Genomic DNA, 12313 nt, shown 5'->3' with positions numbered 1-12313 from the left:
CAACCAGCACCAGAACAAGAGGACACAGTCTCAAGCTATGCCAGGGGAAGTTTAGGATCGAGGTGAGGAGAAAGTTCTTCACTGAGAGAGTCGTTAGCCATTGGAATGTGCTGCCCAGGGAGGTGGTGGAGTGGGGCAGAGCAGCATACACTGCCACCATTACAGCAGTTCCTTGTCCCACAGGACAAGAGGTACCCCCTAAAGGGCCTAAAGGAGATGGGAAGGTGTCCAGGGAAGGCCACCTGAAGGTTTAAATACCAAATAGCAATTTGCTTAAGAAAACCACCCATGGACTATTGTGCTCATCACCAGGTCCTGGGAGGAATACAGATAAGAGAGAGGAGTGGGAGCAGTGGGGAGAGGGAAACAAAGAGGGGTCTTGAAAACGAGCAAGACAAGGTAAGACTGGGAGGTATTTCTTCTTGTGACAGCAGATATACCACTGGGAGTGTCTGGTCAGCCTGGGACCTGGCCTCTAGGCCAAACCAGAGCCTTCTAGCATGGGGAGAGCCCCTCAGGGCTGCTGGCCACCCTCCTGTGAGCAAAGATGTCGCCGTTAGCATGGCTGCCACGATCCCAGTTGTGTGACCAATGTGATCACTGTGCAGAGGATCAGACTCTGGGGTCGAGGAGGAGATGCTCAGTGTGGTTGCTGATAAATTATACATACAAGTTTCATTAACTCCAAGCACTCTCCTGCTTAATTTATGACGCACAGCCCTAAATCCTCCACCACCGAGTTCTGCATGCAAACTCCTGTCCCCACTCCAGCCCCAGCACATGTGGCAACATCTCCAGTGGGATGTTTGCATGGAGACCTTTGGCTCCTGTCTGTAGGAGATTTCTCTCACGACTTGGCTGCAGCAGCAGGAGGAGGTTTGAGCCCTTTCTTCCCACCCAGCCAAGCAATTTGTACAGCTTGTGGCACAGCTCAGTGGTGAAACGCATGGAGAGCAGTGTCCCAGTGTCCCTCTGGAGAGCCACAGAACTGTCTGGGTTGCAAAAGACCTGTAGGATCATCAAGTCCAACTGTTAACCCAGCACTGCCAAGTCCACCTCTAGACCATGTCCCTCAGCACCACATCTACACAGCTCGTAAATCCCTTCAGGCATGGGGACTCCACCACTGCCCTGGGCAGCCTGTTCCAGGGCTTAACAACCCTTTTGGGGAAGAAATTGTTCTTCATGTCAAATCTAAACCTTCCCTGGGACAACCATTTCCTCCTGCCTATTGCTTGTTACTTGGGAGAAGAGACCAACCCCCATCTGGCTCCAACCTCCTGAAGGGAGTTGTAGAGAGCAAGGTCTCCTTTTCTCCAAACTGAACAACCCTAGTTCCCATGGTCCCAGCTGCTTCTCACCAGACCTGTTCTCCAGATCTTTGACCAGCTTTGCCGACCTTCTCTGGACAGTCTCCAGTACCTCAAAGTCCTTCTTGGAGCCAGGGGCCCAAAACTGAACCAAATAGTCAAGGTGCAGCCTCACCAGTGCCCAGTACAGAGGCAGGATCACTTCCCTGGTCCTGCTGGCCAAACTGTTCCTGATCCAGGCCAGGATGCTGTTGGCCTTCTTGGCCACCTGGGCACATGCTGGCTTATGTTCAGACAGCTGTCAACCAACACCCCAAGGTCCTTTAGTGCCAGGCAGCTTTCCAGCCACTCTGCTCCAGCCTCTAGCATTCATGGGTTTGTTGTGACCCAAGTGCAGGACTTGGCACTTGGCCTTATCCCATTGGCCTCAGCCCATCCATCCAGCTTGGCCAGATCCCTCTGCAAAGCCTCCCTGCCCTCAAGCAGACCAACACACATACAGCAAGGATTCAGTGCTTCTCCCAAGAGCTGCTGAAAGGCAGAGCCCCACCTGTCCCTTCCACAGTCTTAAGCATCTTCATAAACAGTCAAGGCCACGTTTGAACCTTTAACCCTCAGAGCTCTAAAGACTTTATCACTTGTTTTCTCCAAACCAGGATTTCTGCAGTTTCCCTCCATTAAACAAGTGACCCTGGAGCCAAAAGGTGCCAGCCTAATGAAAGGTCTGGAGGAATGCAGCACGCTCCTTATTAAAGACACAGAGGAAATACAGAGCTGAGCTGCCACCAGAGTGCTACAGGGCAGAAAGCAGGGCACACCAAGGCCTGAGACATGGCTGTGCTGCAGCTGGTGTCATACAGCCCAGGATCTGCCCCTTGGCCCGGGGACGTGACTGTGTCGGACCTCAGGCACTGCAGAACCGCCTGTAGAAGCTGCCAGCAGGGAGGGACAGCACTGCCTTCATGGTCCCACAGCCCAGAGAACAGATCCACCCCAGGCAGAGGGATGGCTGCATTTAAACACCTACACAAGGTGCAGCATGAGTTCACTCCTGTGGTAGGTCTGACATGATAGGTCATCATCTGGACATTTGAACCACCAAAACTGCTCCCTGCATGCTGAGAAGTTTCCTACACGTTGAGAAGCTTCCTACACATCTCAGTCCAAAGCAACAAAGCAAAGAGTTTGCAAGCACCCAAGAACCTCAGAGGAGGTTCTTGCAAACAGGCCAACAAGAGGCTCATGAGCACCAAACACAGCAATGGCCCTGCTCACCAACTGCAGTGGACCTGAACAGCCCCAGCAGCAGCTGCTCCACACCACCACGCTCCACCCAGGTGGTATCACCTCGGTTGCCACTCACCTGAGGGTGCTTGGGACCCTGCTCCCCCTTTGAGAAGTGTTTAAGTTCTACTGCAGAAACAAGAGATTGCTTTTTGGGTTTCACTGTATCTGTGGAGGCTTCCATAATTCCCCATGAAATATTTATTCTCACGTTTATTAAAGTGTTAATAATTCAGCAGCTCCTGCACGGCGGATACCAAGCGCCGCGAACTCGCCTCCCCTATCCTACCTGGGTCACTCCAATATTTATACCTGGAATGCTCAGCTCAGCTTCCATTTACGAGTGGAGCAGGCAACAGCCTCCGTGTGGGAAGCTCCCCTCCTTCTGCCTGGCATTCATCCATCCCCAGTGAGGCTCTTCCATGAGGATGGGAGCCCAGAGACAATTACGGCAGCGGAGCAGAAGCAAGCTTCTGAGCCTCTACTCTGGCTAAGGCACTTTTAACGAAGATGTGAGGAGGCAAGCAAGAAATAATGTTCTCCTGGCACTTGGGCTTGAAAAATATTAGCATAAACCAAGGCAACCCTTCACCTTCTCAAATGAATAGCAGTAGGCTTCTGCAGACAAGAAAAACAATGCTCCTAAGAGAGCCAAATTGTGATAGATATGAACCATCCATCTCTTTTTGCAGGAGAGGGAACAAACACTAATTAGCAACAAAAACACACTTGGAAGCGAGGATCTCCTGGATGCCAGTTGGCTCCACCATAGATTTTGTAGGCACCTGCTCCAACCACAGCCCTGCCAAGATGATAGGAAAGAAGAATGGAAATCCACCACCCCATCTCTCTGGGAAAACACAGAAGGGTCCTGTTGATGGCCAGGAAGATCATTCACAACACAGATAAGAATCTGGAGGTGAGGAAAATGTGTCTTAAGTCAATGGGAGAAGGCAGTGAGAAGGAGGAGAGGGGTTACAGAGTCTTCCTGGCACCCAACAGTCTCATGCTCAGGCTGAATTTAATGGGGCAGAGGGGAATACACACTGAATACCTCAGGAATGAAATCCTTATAGTACACAGTTAAACCCTGGTAAACCAGACAGAGGGGGACAATCACTACCACTGCTCTCCTCCAAGGCAGAGGCTGCTGCTCCACCAACCAGCTGGGGTGCAGAGGACAACCATTTTGCCTGCCTCACTTTCCAAGTGACTCCCCTTCACCAGTTTCCCAGCCAACAGCCCCTCCTTCCATCAGGGCAGTTCTCCTCCTGCAACACCCTCTTAGGTCCTACTTCTGACCTAGACTGTCACAAGTCCAGAGACATCTGGTTAAAGCCAAAATGGGGGAGCCAGGGAAACATGCAGGCATTTCATGAGCTCCAGGAAGGGAAAAACTCCTCTGATTGTATACTATGTGGATGAGTGACGTGGCCTTTCACCAGGCTCTGACCTTGCTCCTTCACAGCAGCCTATCAAGGGCTGGGTGGATGTGGAACTTCTGAAAGGTGACAGCACCTCCACATTGCTAAACACATCAATTTAAACCATGCAGTCTAACATTAGATTTAAGCCAGTTGAAAATTGCCTTGCCACAGGTTCAGCCCAATTTACCTGACTGGACTGGCAGATTTCAGAGCTATGCACACGGGCCTGGCCTAGAGCCATCAGGGTCAAATGAGCTTGGAGAGCTATCAGGTCAGATTTCTGATTGGATGAAAATTAATCAAACTTAGCATCATGGAATTGCCTGCATCCTCCATAACAACCTGAAGAACAGTGCAGCCACTCAAGCACGAGAAGAACAAGAAATCTGCTTCCTACCTGACATCTGCTGGATCTTCTGTCACCAGAACATCTGTCTTGCAGCTGGCGAGAGGATTGATGGTAAGCTCTACGGGGGGCACCACAAAGCTCTTACTGACAGGCAGCCACAAGCCTTGACCCAGACTGTAAGTGGACCTGGAATAAAGACAAAGGTGTCATATAGGAACAGGGTGTCCACAGCAGGCACCTGACCACTTGGAATTCAGAGCAGTATTGGCACCACTGGATTAAGTTAGTAATTTGGTCTTGTTCTGAAAGCTAAGTGAGAAATAGCTAGAGATGTGCCAGAGACAACCTTGGATCAGAATCACAGAATGGTTTGGGTTGGAAAGGACCTTAAAAGATCATCTTGTTCCAACTCCCCCACCAAGGGCAGGGGCATCTCCCACTAGACCAGGCTGTCCAAAGCTGAGTCTTGAACATTTTTGGGGAGGTAGCATCCACAACTTCTCTGGACAACCTGTTCCAGTGTCACACCACACTCACAGATATGGGGATCACCAAGCTCTTCTTTTTTTTTTTTTTTTTCTTTCTCTGCACATTGTCCTTGATTTTACTGAGCTGTTTCTGGCTGAGGGGATGAGAGGGAAACCCTTCCCTTTCTGCAGAATATGGACAAATCTTTCAGGACCATCAAAGGCAAAGTGACACTCATGTGTCCCAACCAGCACAACAAGAAAGAGCTGGGAGTGATCAAAAGGTAGCATCCACTGGGATGTCCTCACTGCCTCTCCCCTCCAGAACACCACAGAATCACAGAAGGATAGGGGTTGGAAGGAACCTCTGGAGATCTAGTCCAACCCCCAAGCCAAACACTCCTTTGACTCACCTGAGTATCTTCTCAGGTGCCTGCTCTCCTGTGACCAAGTCGTAACCCCGCTCCAGCGTTGTGTAGGGCCATGGCCTGGGATGCAGAGAGGGAAACAGTAGATGTGGATTGTCAGTTGGCAAAGAGAGTGGCACAGCCCAGATGGCTGGTGGGGAGGTGAACAGGGCTGCTCACCAGTGTGGGAGCCAGGACAGAACAAACTCATCATCACATCGCCACTCACCCTTCGCTGTGTCCCCAGTCGCTGCGCACACACAAGTGGCGATGGACAGGGTCTGGGGCGTACCCTTCATGGCAGCTGCACTCTCCTAGAAGAGGAGAGGGGAAAATGAATCCTCTGCTCTGTCTCTAACCTGTGTTTCTGTGCAGTTCTGCAGCTCTCCAAGCTCAGCAAACCACTGCTCAACAGCCTCCAACACCCCCTCGTGCTCCTCATATGGATCCAGCCCCTGCCCGGGTCCTGATCAGCCCTGCCAACACCCCGGGCAGAGGGCTTCTCTGGAGCCAATGGTTCACTCCTCAACAGGGATTGTGGCCCTGTTTGAGGACAACCAGCATCCAGCACCATGCATTTCCTGAGTAAGGGGATCCCGGCCATATCTCCTTCCCAGCTTTCCTCCACCATGATGGCAGTCTCCTGCAGCCCAAACTCCCATGGGAGGATGCAGCAACCCCCAAACTCCATCATCCCTCTGCAGCAGCACCCATGCCATGCCTCACCCCACTGCTAGGGAATCTCAGCCCTGTTCCCTTCCTTGCTTCCCTTTGCTCTTTGGGTGCTGGCTCACCCTGTTACACCCTTTTAACAGCAGGAGAAGACATTTCCCATACCAGAAACCTAACCATGCTTGGCCCAGATTGATTCCACGTTTGGTAGAAATACATAACCCGGGGCAAGAAATGGCAGAATCAAAAGATTAATTGGATTTGCAGGTGGAGTTTCTGTTCCAGGCTGCTGCCAATGGGTTTTCCCCTTCCCCCACCTCTCCCCAGCCTGCCTGACTTGTAGCAGGCTAAGCTGCAAACCCCAGCAGAGGTGGGGGACCTGAGGGGGGTACCCCCAGCACAGTGGTAATGCAGACTGGCAGGTACCTGCGTGCAAGTCCTTAAAATGCCTCGTAGGGATTAGAGCAAAGAGCTTTATTGTCAGGGGGGAGTGAGCTGTGGGGGGTTCTGCCACTGAGGTATGTGAGGAAGAGCTGCCTGGAAAGGGGGAGGCAGCCAAGAAAGAAAAGGTGGGGGGGATGAAGGCGGTGTGGGGGGGGAAGAGACAGCTAATGATGTGCTAAAATGCAACAGCACCTTCATGAAATATTCACTGCCTTAAACACATCTAATATTAAAGAATAAATGTCCTGGGATTTGTCCTAGCAACTTGGAAGCACTGATTTATGATCTGTCAAAAGCTGCTAACCTCATGATTCATAACGGGAGCAGCAGGAACATTGCCTCTCCGAAGGGAAAGGGTTGGGAGCGCGGCGGCAGCAGCGCTACCCCCTGCTCGGGCTCAGCCGTGCCCGGGGGCTGGGGCGGGCTCGATGAAAGGCACCGTGGGTCCTAATGGCTCCATCAGTGCTTTTAAAAAAGGAAAAGTTATTTTTTCCTTGGGTGCTTAGTACGCAAGTTTCCCCAGCCCTGCTGTGGATCATTAATTCCTGGCACTTATTACATAACAAATATGTGCTCTGCAAATGAGAGACATCTCAAAGTGCTTGCGAAGCAGAGCTGGGAGTCTTGGGGCATCGGATCGAGCTCCGCTCCTGCCACAGAAATTAGAGCAAGTCGGGGGTGGGGGGTGGGGAGCTAAAAAAAGCCACCTACGGAGGCAGGCATCAAACAGCCCCAATGCCTCCCTGCTTAGGGGCGGTTGGGGGTGAAGCCCTTCCCCGTGGTGCAGGTTTCTTTTGTCCGTGGGTTTGTTTACTGCTCCCTCCCTCGGTTTGGCTTCGGAAGGAGAAACTCTATCAACCTGCAGAAATATTGATTTTATTGACTCCAACCCCGGAGCTCCAGCAGCTACAGCTGGTGCTCGAGGCTTTATTGGGAGGTTTATCGGGAGGTTTATTTCGGTAAGCGAGAGGGCAAACGGTGGCACCAGCTGGGGAGGAGGAGATCCAGGGCAGCAAGAGCTGGGACTCTGGGGAAAGCCACCCGGGGTAGAGATACCACAGGCATCTGCCCCTCACCAGGACCACTTGGGACCAGGCTTCCAGAGGTTTTCCAGGGAGATGTGAACCCCTTTGACAGAGTTTCAGAAACTGGATAGGAAGAGTTTCAGCATGGGAGCGGCTGAGCGTTGAGATCTGGGGAAGTGGGGACTCCATCTCTTTGGGGTAGGTGGCTTAAGGCCTATTCCTGCACCTAGAACCACAAACAAGCAATTAATGGGCTTCCCAAAACCCTCAGCAGATCCTGCTGTGCTCTTATAGGTTTCCCTCTCCTTTTGCTCTCTCCCCCATCAGCATTCATCCTGCTCCTTTTTCCCCTGAGCTACTCTGTTATTTTCAGTGTGTCCCCATCCTCCCTAGGTGCAATGCTGAGAGGCTGCTGAGCCAGCCAGGTTAATCCCCACAGACCAAGAAATACCTGATAAAGTCCCTGGAGTGGCAGGAATGGGGGTTCCAGTACCTCCAACTCCTCTTTAGGGTAAGTGCATTTTCTAGAGGGTAGATTCCAACATGCTGCTAAAATAAACCAAAGGACCAAAAGGCACAGCAGTGCCTTTGTTCAGAGCTTCTGAATCCCAGGTGCTTCCAAGATGGCCACAGTTGCCCTCAGCAACACTTGGGCTAAGTTAGGATTCAGCCTGAGCTTAAAGCTCAACCACAAAGACCAAGTTCCACAAATATCTGCACCTGCAGCTGGGTCCAGTTTCCACAGGTCCTGCAGAGCCTGGCTGATGCAGGAGGACAAATGAACCAGGATCTACAAACTGCTATGACAGGCACCTGCAGCCACCAACCTGCTCCCTGCCCACAGTAAGAGCACAGCCTGGCATGGTTCTTCCTCTTCCTGTGGATTCCTAATCCATAAATCAAATCAGATAATCCATGGCAGATTCCAAGATGTTGTAGCAAAAGGAAGGGTCGCTGCTTGCCCGGTTTAAGTGAGAGCAGGTCCCAGTTCTCACCTCTGGAGGTCTCATGTTGTATTTCCAGCACGTTATTAAACAAAGCACTGGGAGAGGAGGGACACCCCCCTGCCATTGCAGACAGAAGATGCATAAACCAGGAAATACACCACCTTAGCTCTAGCAAGAGGCTCAGGAAGCACATTATTCATGAGAGGAGCCAGGGGAGAGCTGAGGCCATGGGAACACCGCAGCACCTACAGCACTGCCTTCCATCCTCCCCACTCCCCACTCACACAAAACCTCACCACAGTCCATGTTACCATGACTAGCTACAGATGGCATGGAGTCTCCATGCCCATTTCTGCTCTGGGAGAGCGAAGCCTTGTCTGTAGCAGCAGGACACATCCCCAGGCACTACAGGTACATCTCGCTTGCAACCTCCCTCCTGCTGTGCCTTCATCCCCATGAAGGATAGTGGGAGAGACTCCTGGCAGCTCAGACCAAAGTGCCAGGCAGAGCCATGCACAGCAAGGCAACAGGCTGCTGCGTGGGCAGGAGGAGGGAGCCCAGCCCATGGCACCTGGAGAAGCAGTCGTGCAGCTCTAGCCTGCTTTGGCATCACTCCTGCCTTCAGCTGGGAAGGTGGAAAGGATCTGGAGCTCAATCTGGAGGAAGAGGGCAAACTAAGGACACGCAGACCTGGTTATCACATGCAGGCATGAGCTTCCTCTGCCTGTTTCTGAGCAAAGGGCTTCTCAAGTGCCTGTGCTTCGCACTGGCTTTAGTGCTGGAGCTGCAGAAGGGCAGGGCTGGAGCAGTCTGCAGCCATCATTAGCATCCGTGGCTTTTGGCTCAGGGCTGGTCCATGCTGAGGCTCGCTCATGCCTGAAGGAAATGAATCTAACCTCCAGTGGCCCAGGCACAGTGCAAAGCCAACTACATGGAGGAAAACAGCCCCGTGGCTCCTGTCACTCCTTGACCAGCACAGCTGGAGGCTTCAGCTCTCTTTGTTTATATGAAAGCTGCAAGCTGAAGAACTGCCTTTCTACCCACCACACTGTGCTGCTGCCCCTCCTGAAAGGGCAGATGGAGTCTTGTGCTGCACCCACACCCTGCCTGGACATGCCCCCATGGGAACAGCAGAGCAGGGCTGTGGGATGAGTTGCCAGGGTGCCAGGGCAAACCTGTCAGCCTCATCAGGGTGAGAGGCAATCAATGGGAACAATGCTGCAAGATGCTCCTAACCCAGCAGGCAGCATGAAGCGGGGGCTCCTGAGTCCCTGTGCTCCCTGGATCTGTGCTTCATCATGCTGAAAAATGCAGTTCCTGTAAAAACTTTTGAGAAACAAGACAGGGAAGTGGCTCCTGCCCTGCTGACCTGGTACAGAGCACAGAGGGAAAACCAGGAGTCAATTTGGCAGTTATCCCTCTGCTCCTCACACTGCAAGCCACCCTCTTCACCCAAGATCCACCACAGTACTTAAGCACAGGTTTAACTTCCAAGGATTATGTCTCAGTTTACACTCTGCACAGATTTTATTCTCATTATCATCTGCTCTGCTCCATGCCACCAAGGAAGATCTCCTGGGGCACAAATGTGTGGCTGATGAAAGTGAGCAGCAAGAGGTCCTTAGGGTAAACCAGGGGTGCCATGGCTGTCATGGTCTCCCTGGTGTGCAAGAAACTTGTGGGCATGGCTTTGGGACATGGTCTATGATCTTCTGAAGTGAACACTGCCTAGAGCTGATCATGGTGGGGTGAGAGATCACCTTCAGCACTGGTGGGGTGGGTCAAGCCAGGTAGATGGGGCCAGAATTGGCTCTGTACCTCGAAACTCACTCCTCTCCCCTCCTCTCCAAAGTCTTTAGATAATCACAGAAATGCCATTGCAGGAACACTAGCACCTTCAGGATTAAAGACCCTAATGGCAGAAAATGAGAGTCTGAAGACAGCCCAGATAGCCTTAACTCAGCCCCTCCAAGGCCTGCATTTTGATTGCTGTTTATGTAGAACACTTCAGCCTGGAGCTAAATTAGCTTGGGAGTTAACTGCCTCCTGCCCTGCTTGGTGCACGAGGCAAGCTGTGCCACCACACGAAAAGAAATCATCTATTACATGGGTTTTGACCAAGTTATTAAACTCCATACCTTGGAGAGCCAGAACCTCATCTTATAAAAGTCTAAGTCAATAAAGACACCAGGATGCTCCAACAGCGAAGCCAGCAGAAGTGCACGAGAACAAACAAATATTACTTGACGTACAGAAAAGCTGCAAGATATTAAATTGAACTCTGGGAGAAAATAGCTGTTTTCATAAACACAAATACATCCCCAGCAAGGCTGGTCATCTCCTGATTTACATGCTCAGCTCTGCAACCTCCAAATCCCCTTAACAGGTTGCCTTTCAACAATGGCTCTGTTTAAAGACGACTTTCATCTGTCTCCTGCCCGCAAGACCCCTGTCCTACCCAGGCAGGAACACCATCTGTGGCTCTGGTGACAAACCAGCCCATTTGGAACATGATAGAACCCCCCTTTTTTTTTTTCCCCTTCTTTCCTTTTCTTTTTTTTAAATTCATCTCCTCCTGCCAATTTCCAGGGAAAAAAAACCCCTTTGCTACCACATCTCATTCAGTCCTGACGAGCCTGTGCCTATTGCTTTGGGAGGTGTCATCACTGTGGATGCAAAGGAGAGGATTTGGATGGAGAAATGTCTGATTTATAGCTGGGGAAAAAAAAAAAGACTCCCATGCATTTGCACCTGCTAATCAAGGTAGCTATCCATCTCATTTATGCCACTGCTCCAGCAAGCCTGACAGCACAAAATCAGAGGCTGTTTCTTCCAGCATTTGGCCCTAAGGGACCAATTCTCCAGCAGGTCTCTTCAGCGATGCCCACAGAATGTGCAAGTGAATCAGTTTTGTGCATACAAAGCAGGTAATTGTCCTCACAAATCAGGATTTGCATATGGCAGAGGAAACAGAGCTTCTCAGAGATGTTACTGCTGCTGCTGCTGAGGTGGGTCCAGAGAGAAAGCAGCACTCCTGGATGTTACTCACAGCACCCCAGCACGTGGTAGGAGCGGCTGCGCTGGCAACATACTCCACATCTGTCCAAAATATGGAAAGTGAGGAGAGTTGACTGCAAGTTGTGATAAAGGGTTGTCAGGCCCTGGAACAGGCTGCCCAGGCAAGTGGTGGAGCCCTCAGCCCTGGAGGGACTGAAAAGATCATAGATGGAGGGGACTGATATATCAGAGAATCACCTGGTCAGAAAAGATCTTAAGATGATCAGTTCCAGCCATAACCTAACAGCTGCCTGGACACAACTGTTAGACCACATCCCTCAGCACCTCATGCAGACATCTTTTAAACACCTCCAGGAATGGTGACTCCACCACCTCCCCTGGGCAGCCTGTCCAAGTGCCAAGTGACCCTTCATCCTTTGGTGAAGAAATTTGTCCTAACATCCAACCTAAAGCTCCCCTGGTGCAACTTGAGGGCATTTCCTATTGTCCTATCACTTGTTACATGGGAGAAGAGATTGGCCCCCTGTGCTGGGTTACACCCATCCTGGGGGAAGGAGGGTTGCAAGAGCCTTGCTTCCCCAGGGGACAAAAGAAAACTGATCTAGGTAGACTTGGTTCCTCCCTCACGGGAGGAAGAGTCCCTGGGGGTCAAAGTTCATAGAATCAATAAGGTTGGAAAAGACCTCAAAGATCATCAAGTCCAATCTGTCACCGATCACCTCAAGATACTAAACCATGGCACCAAGTGCCACATCCAATCCCCTCTTGAACACCTCCAGGGACGGTGACTCCACCACCTCCCTGGGCAGCACATTCCAATGGCTAACAACTCTCTCTGTGAAGAACTTTCTCCTCACCTCCAGCCTAAACCTCCCCTGGTGCATCTTGAGACTGTGTCCTCTTGTTCTGGTGCTGATTGCCTGGGAGAAGAGACCAACTCCCTCCTGGCTACAACCTCCCTTC

The 12313-nt window shown here is 51.4% G+C and overlaps 1 protein-coding gene across 1 annotated transcript in view; it reads right to left on the bottom strand.

The window, feature by feature from the left end:
• The window catches only part of ASTN2 (astrotactin 2), a 423548-nt gene that overhangs the window by 216998 nt on the left and 194237 nt on the right, over positions 1 to 12313 (bottom strand). The window contains exons 8-10 of the mRNA XM_054174585.1: positions 5474 to 5558; positions 5251 to 5325; positions 4419 to 4556 (exon numbers count right to left, since the gene is read on the bottom strand). Of these exons, the coding sequence (XP_054030560.1) occupies positions 4419 to 4556; positions 5251 to 5325; positions 5474 to 5558 (298 nt within the window). The remainder of the gene's footprint in view (positions 1 to 4418; positions 4557 to 5250; positions 5326 to 5473; positions 5559 to 12313) is intronic.

The sequence above is a fragment of the Dryobates pubescens genome, chromosome 29, assembly GCF_014839835.1.
Source record: "Dryobates pubescens isolate bDryPub1 chromosome 29, bDryPub1.pri, whole genome shotgun sequence".
In the NCBI taxonomy this organism is placed as follows: Eukaryota; Metazoa; Chordata; class Aves; order Piciformes; family Picidae; genus Dryobates; species Dryobates pubescens.
Note: the sequence above shows the minus strand (reverse complement) of the source record. Positions and strands in the feature narration are given on the sequence as shown.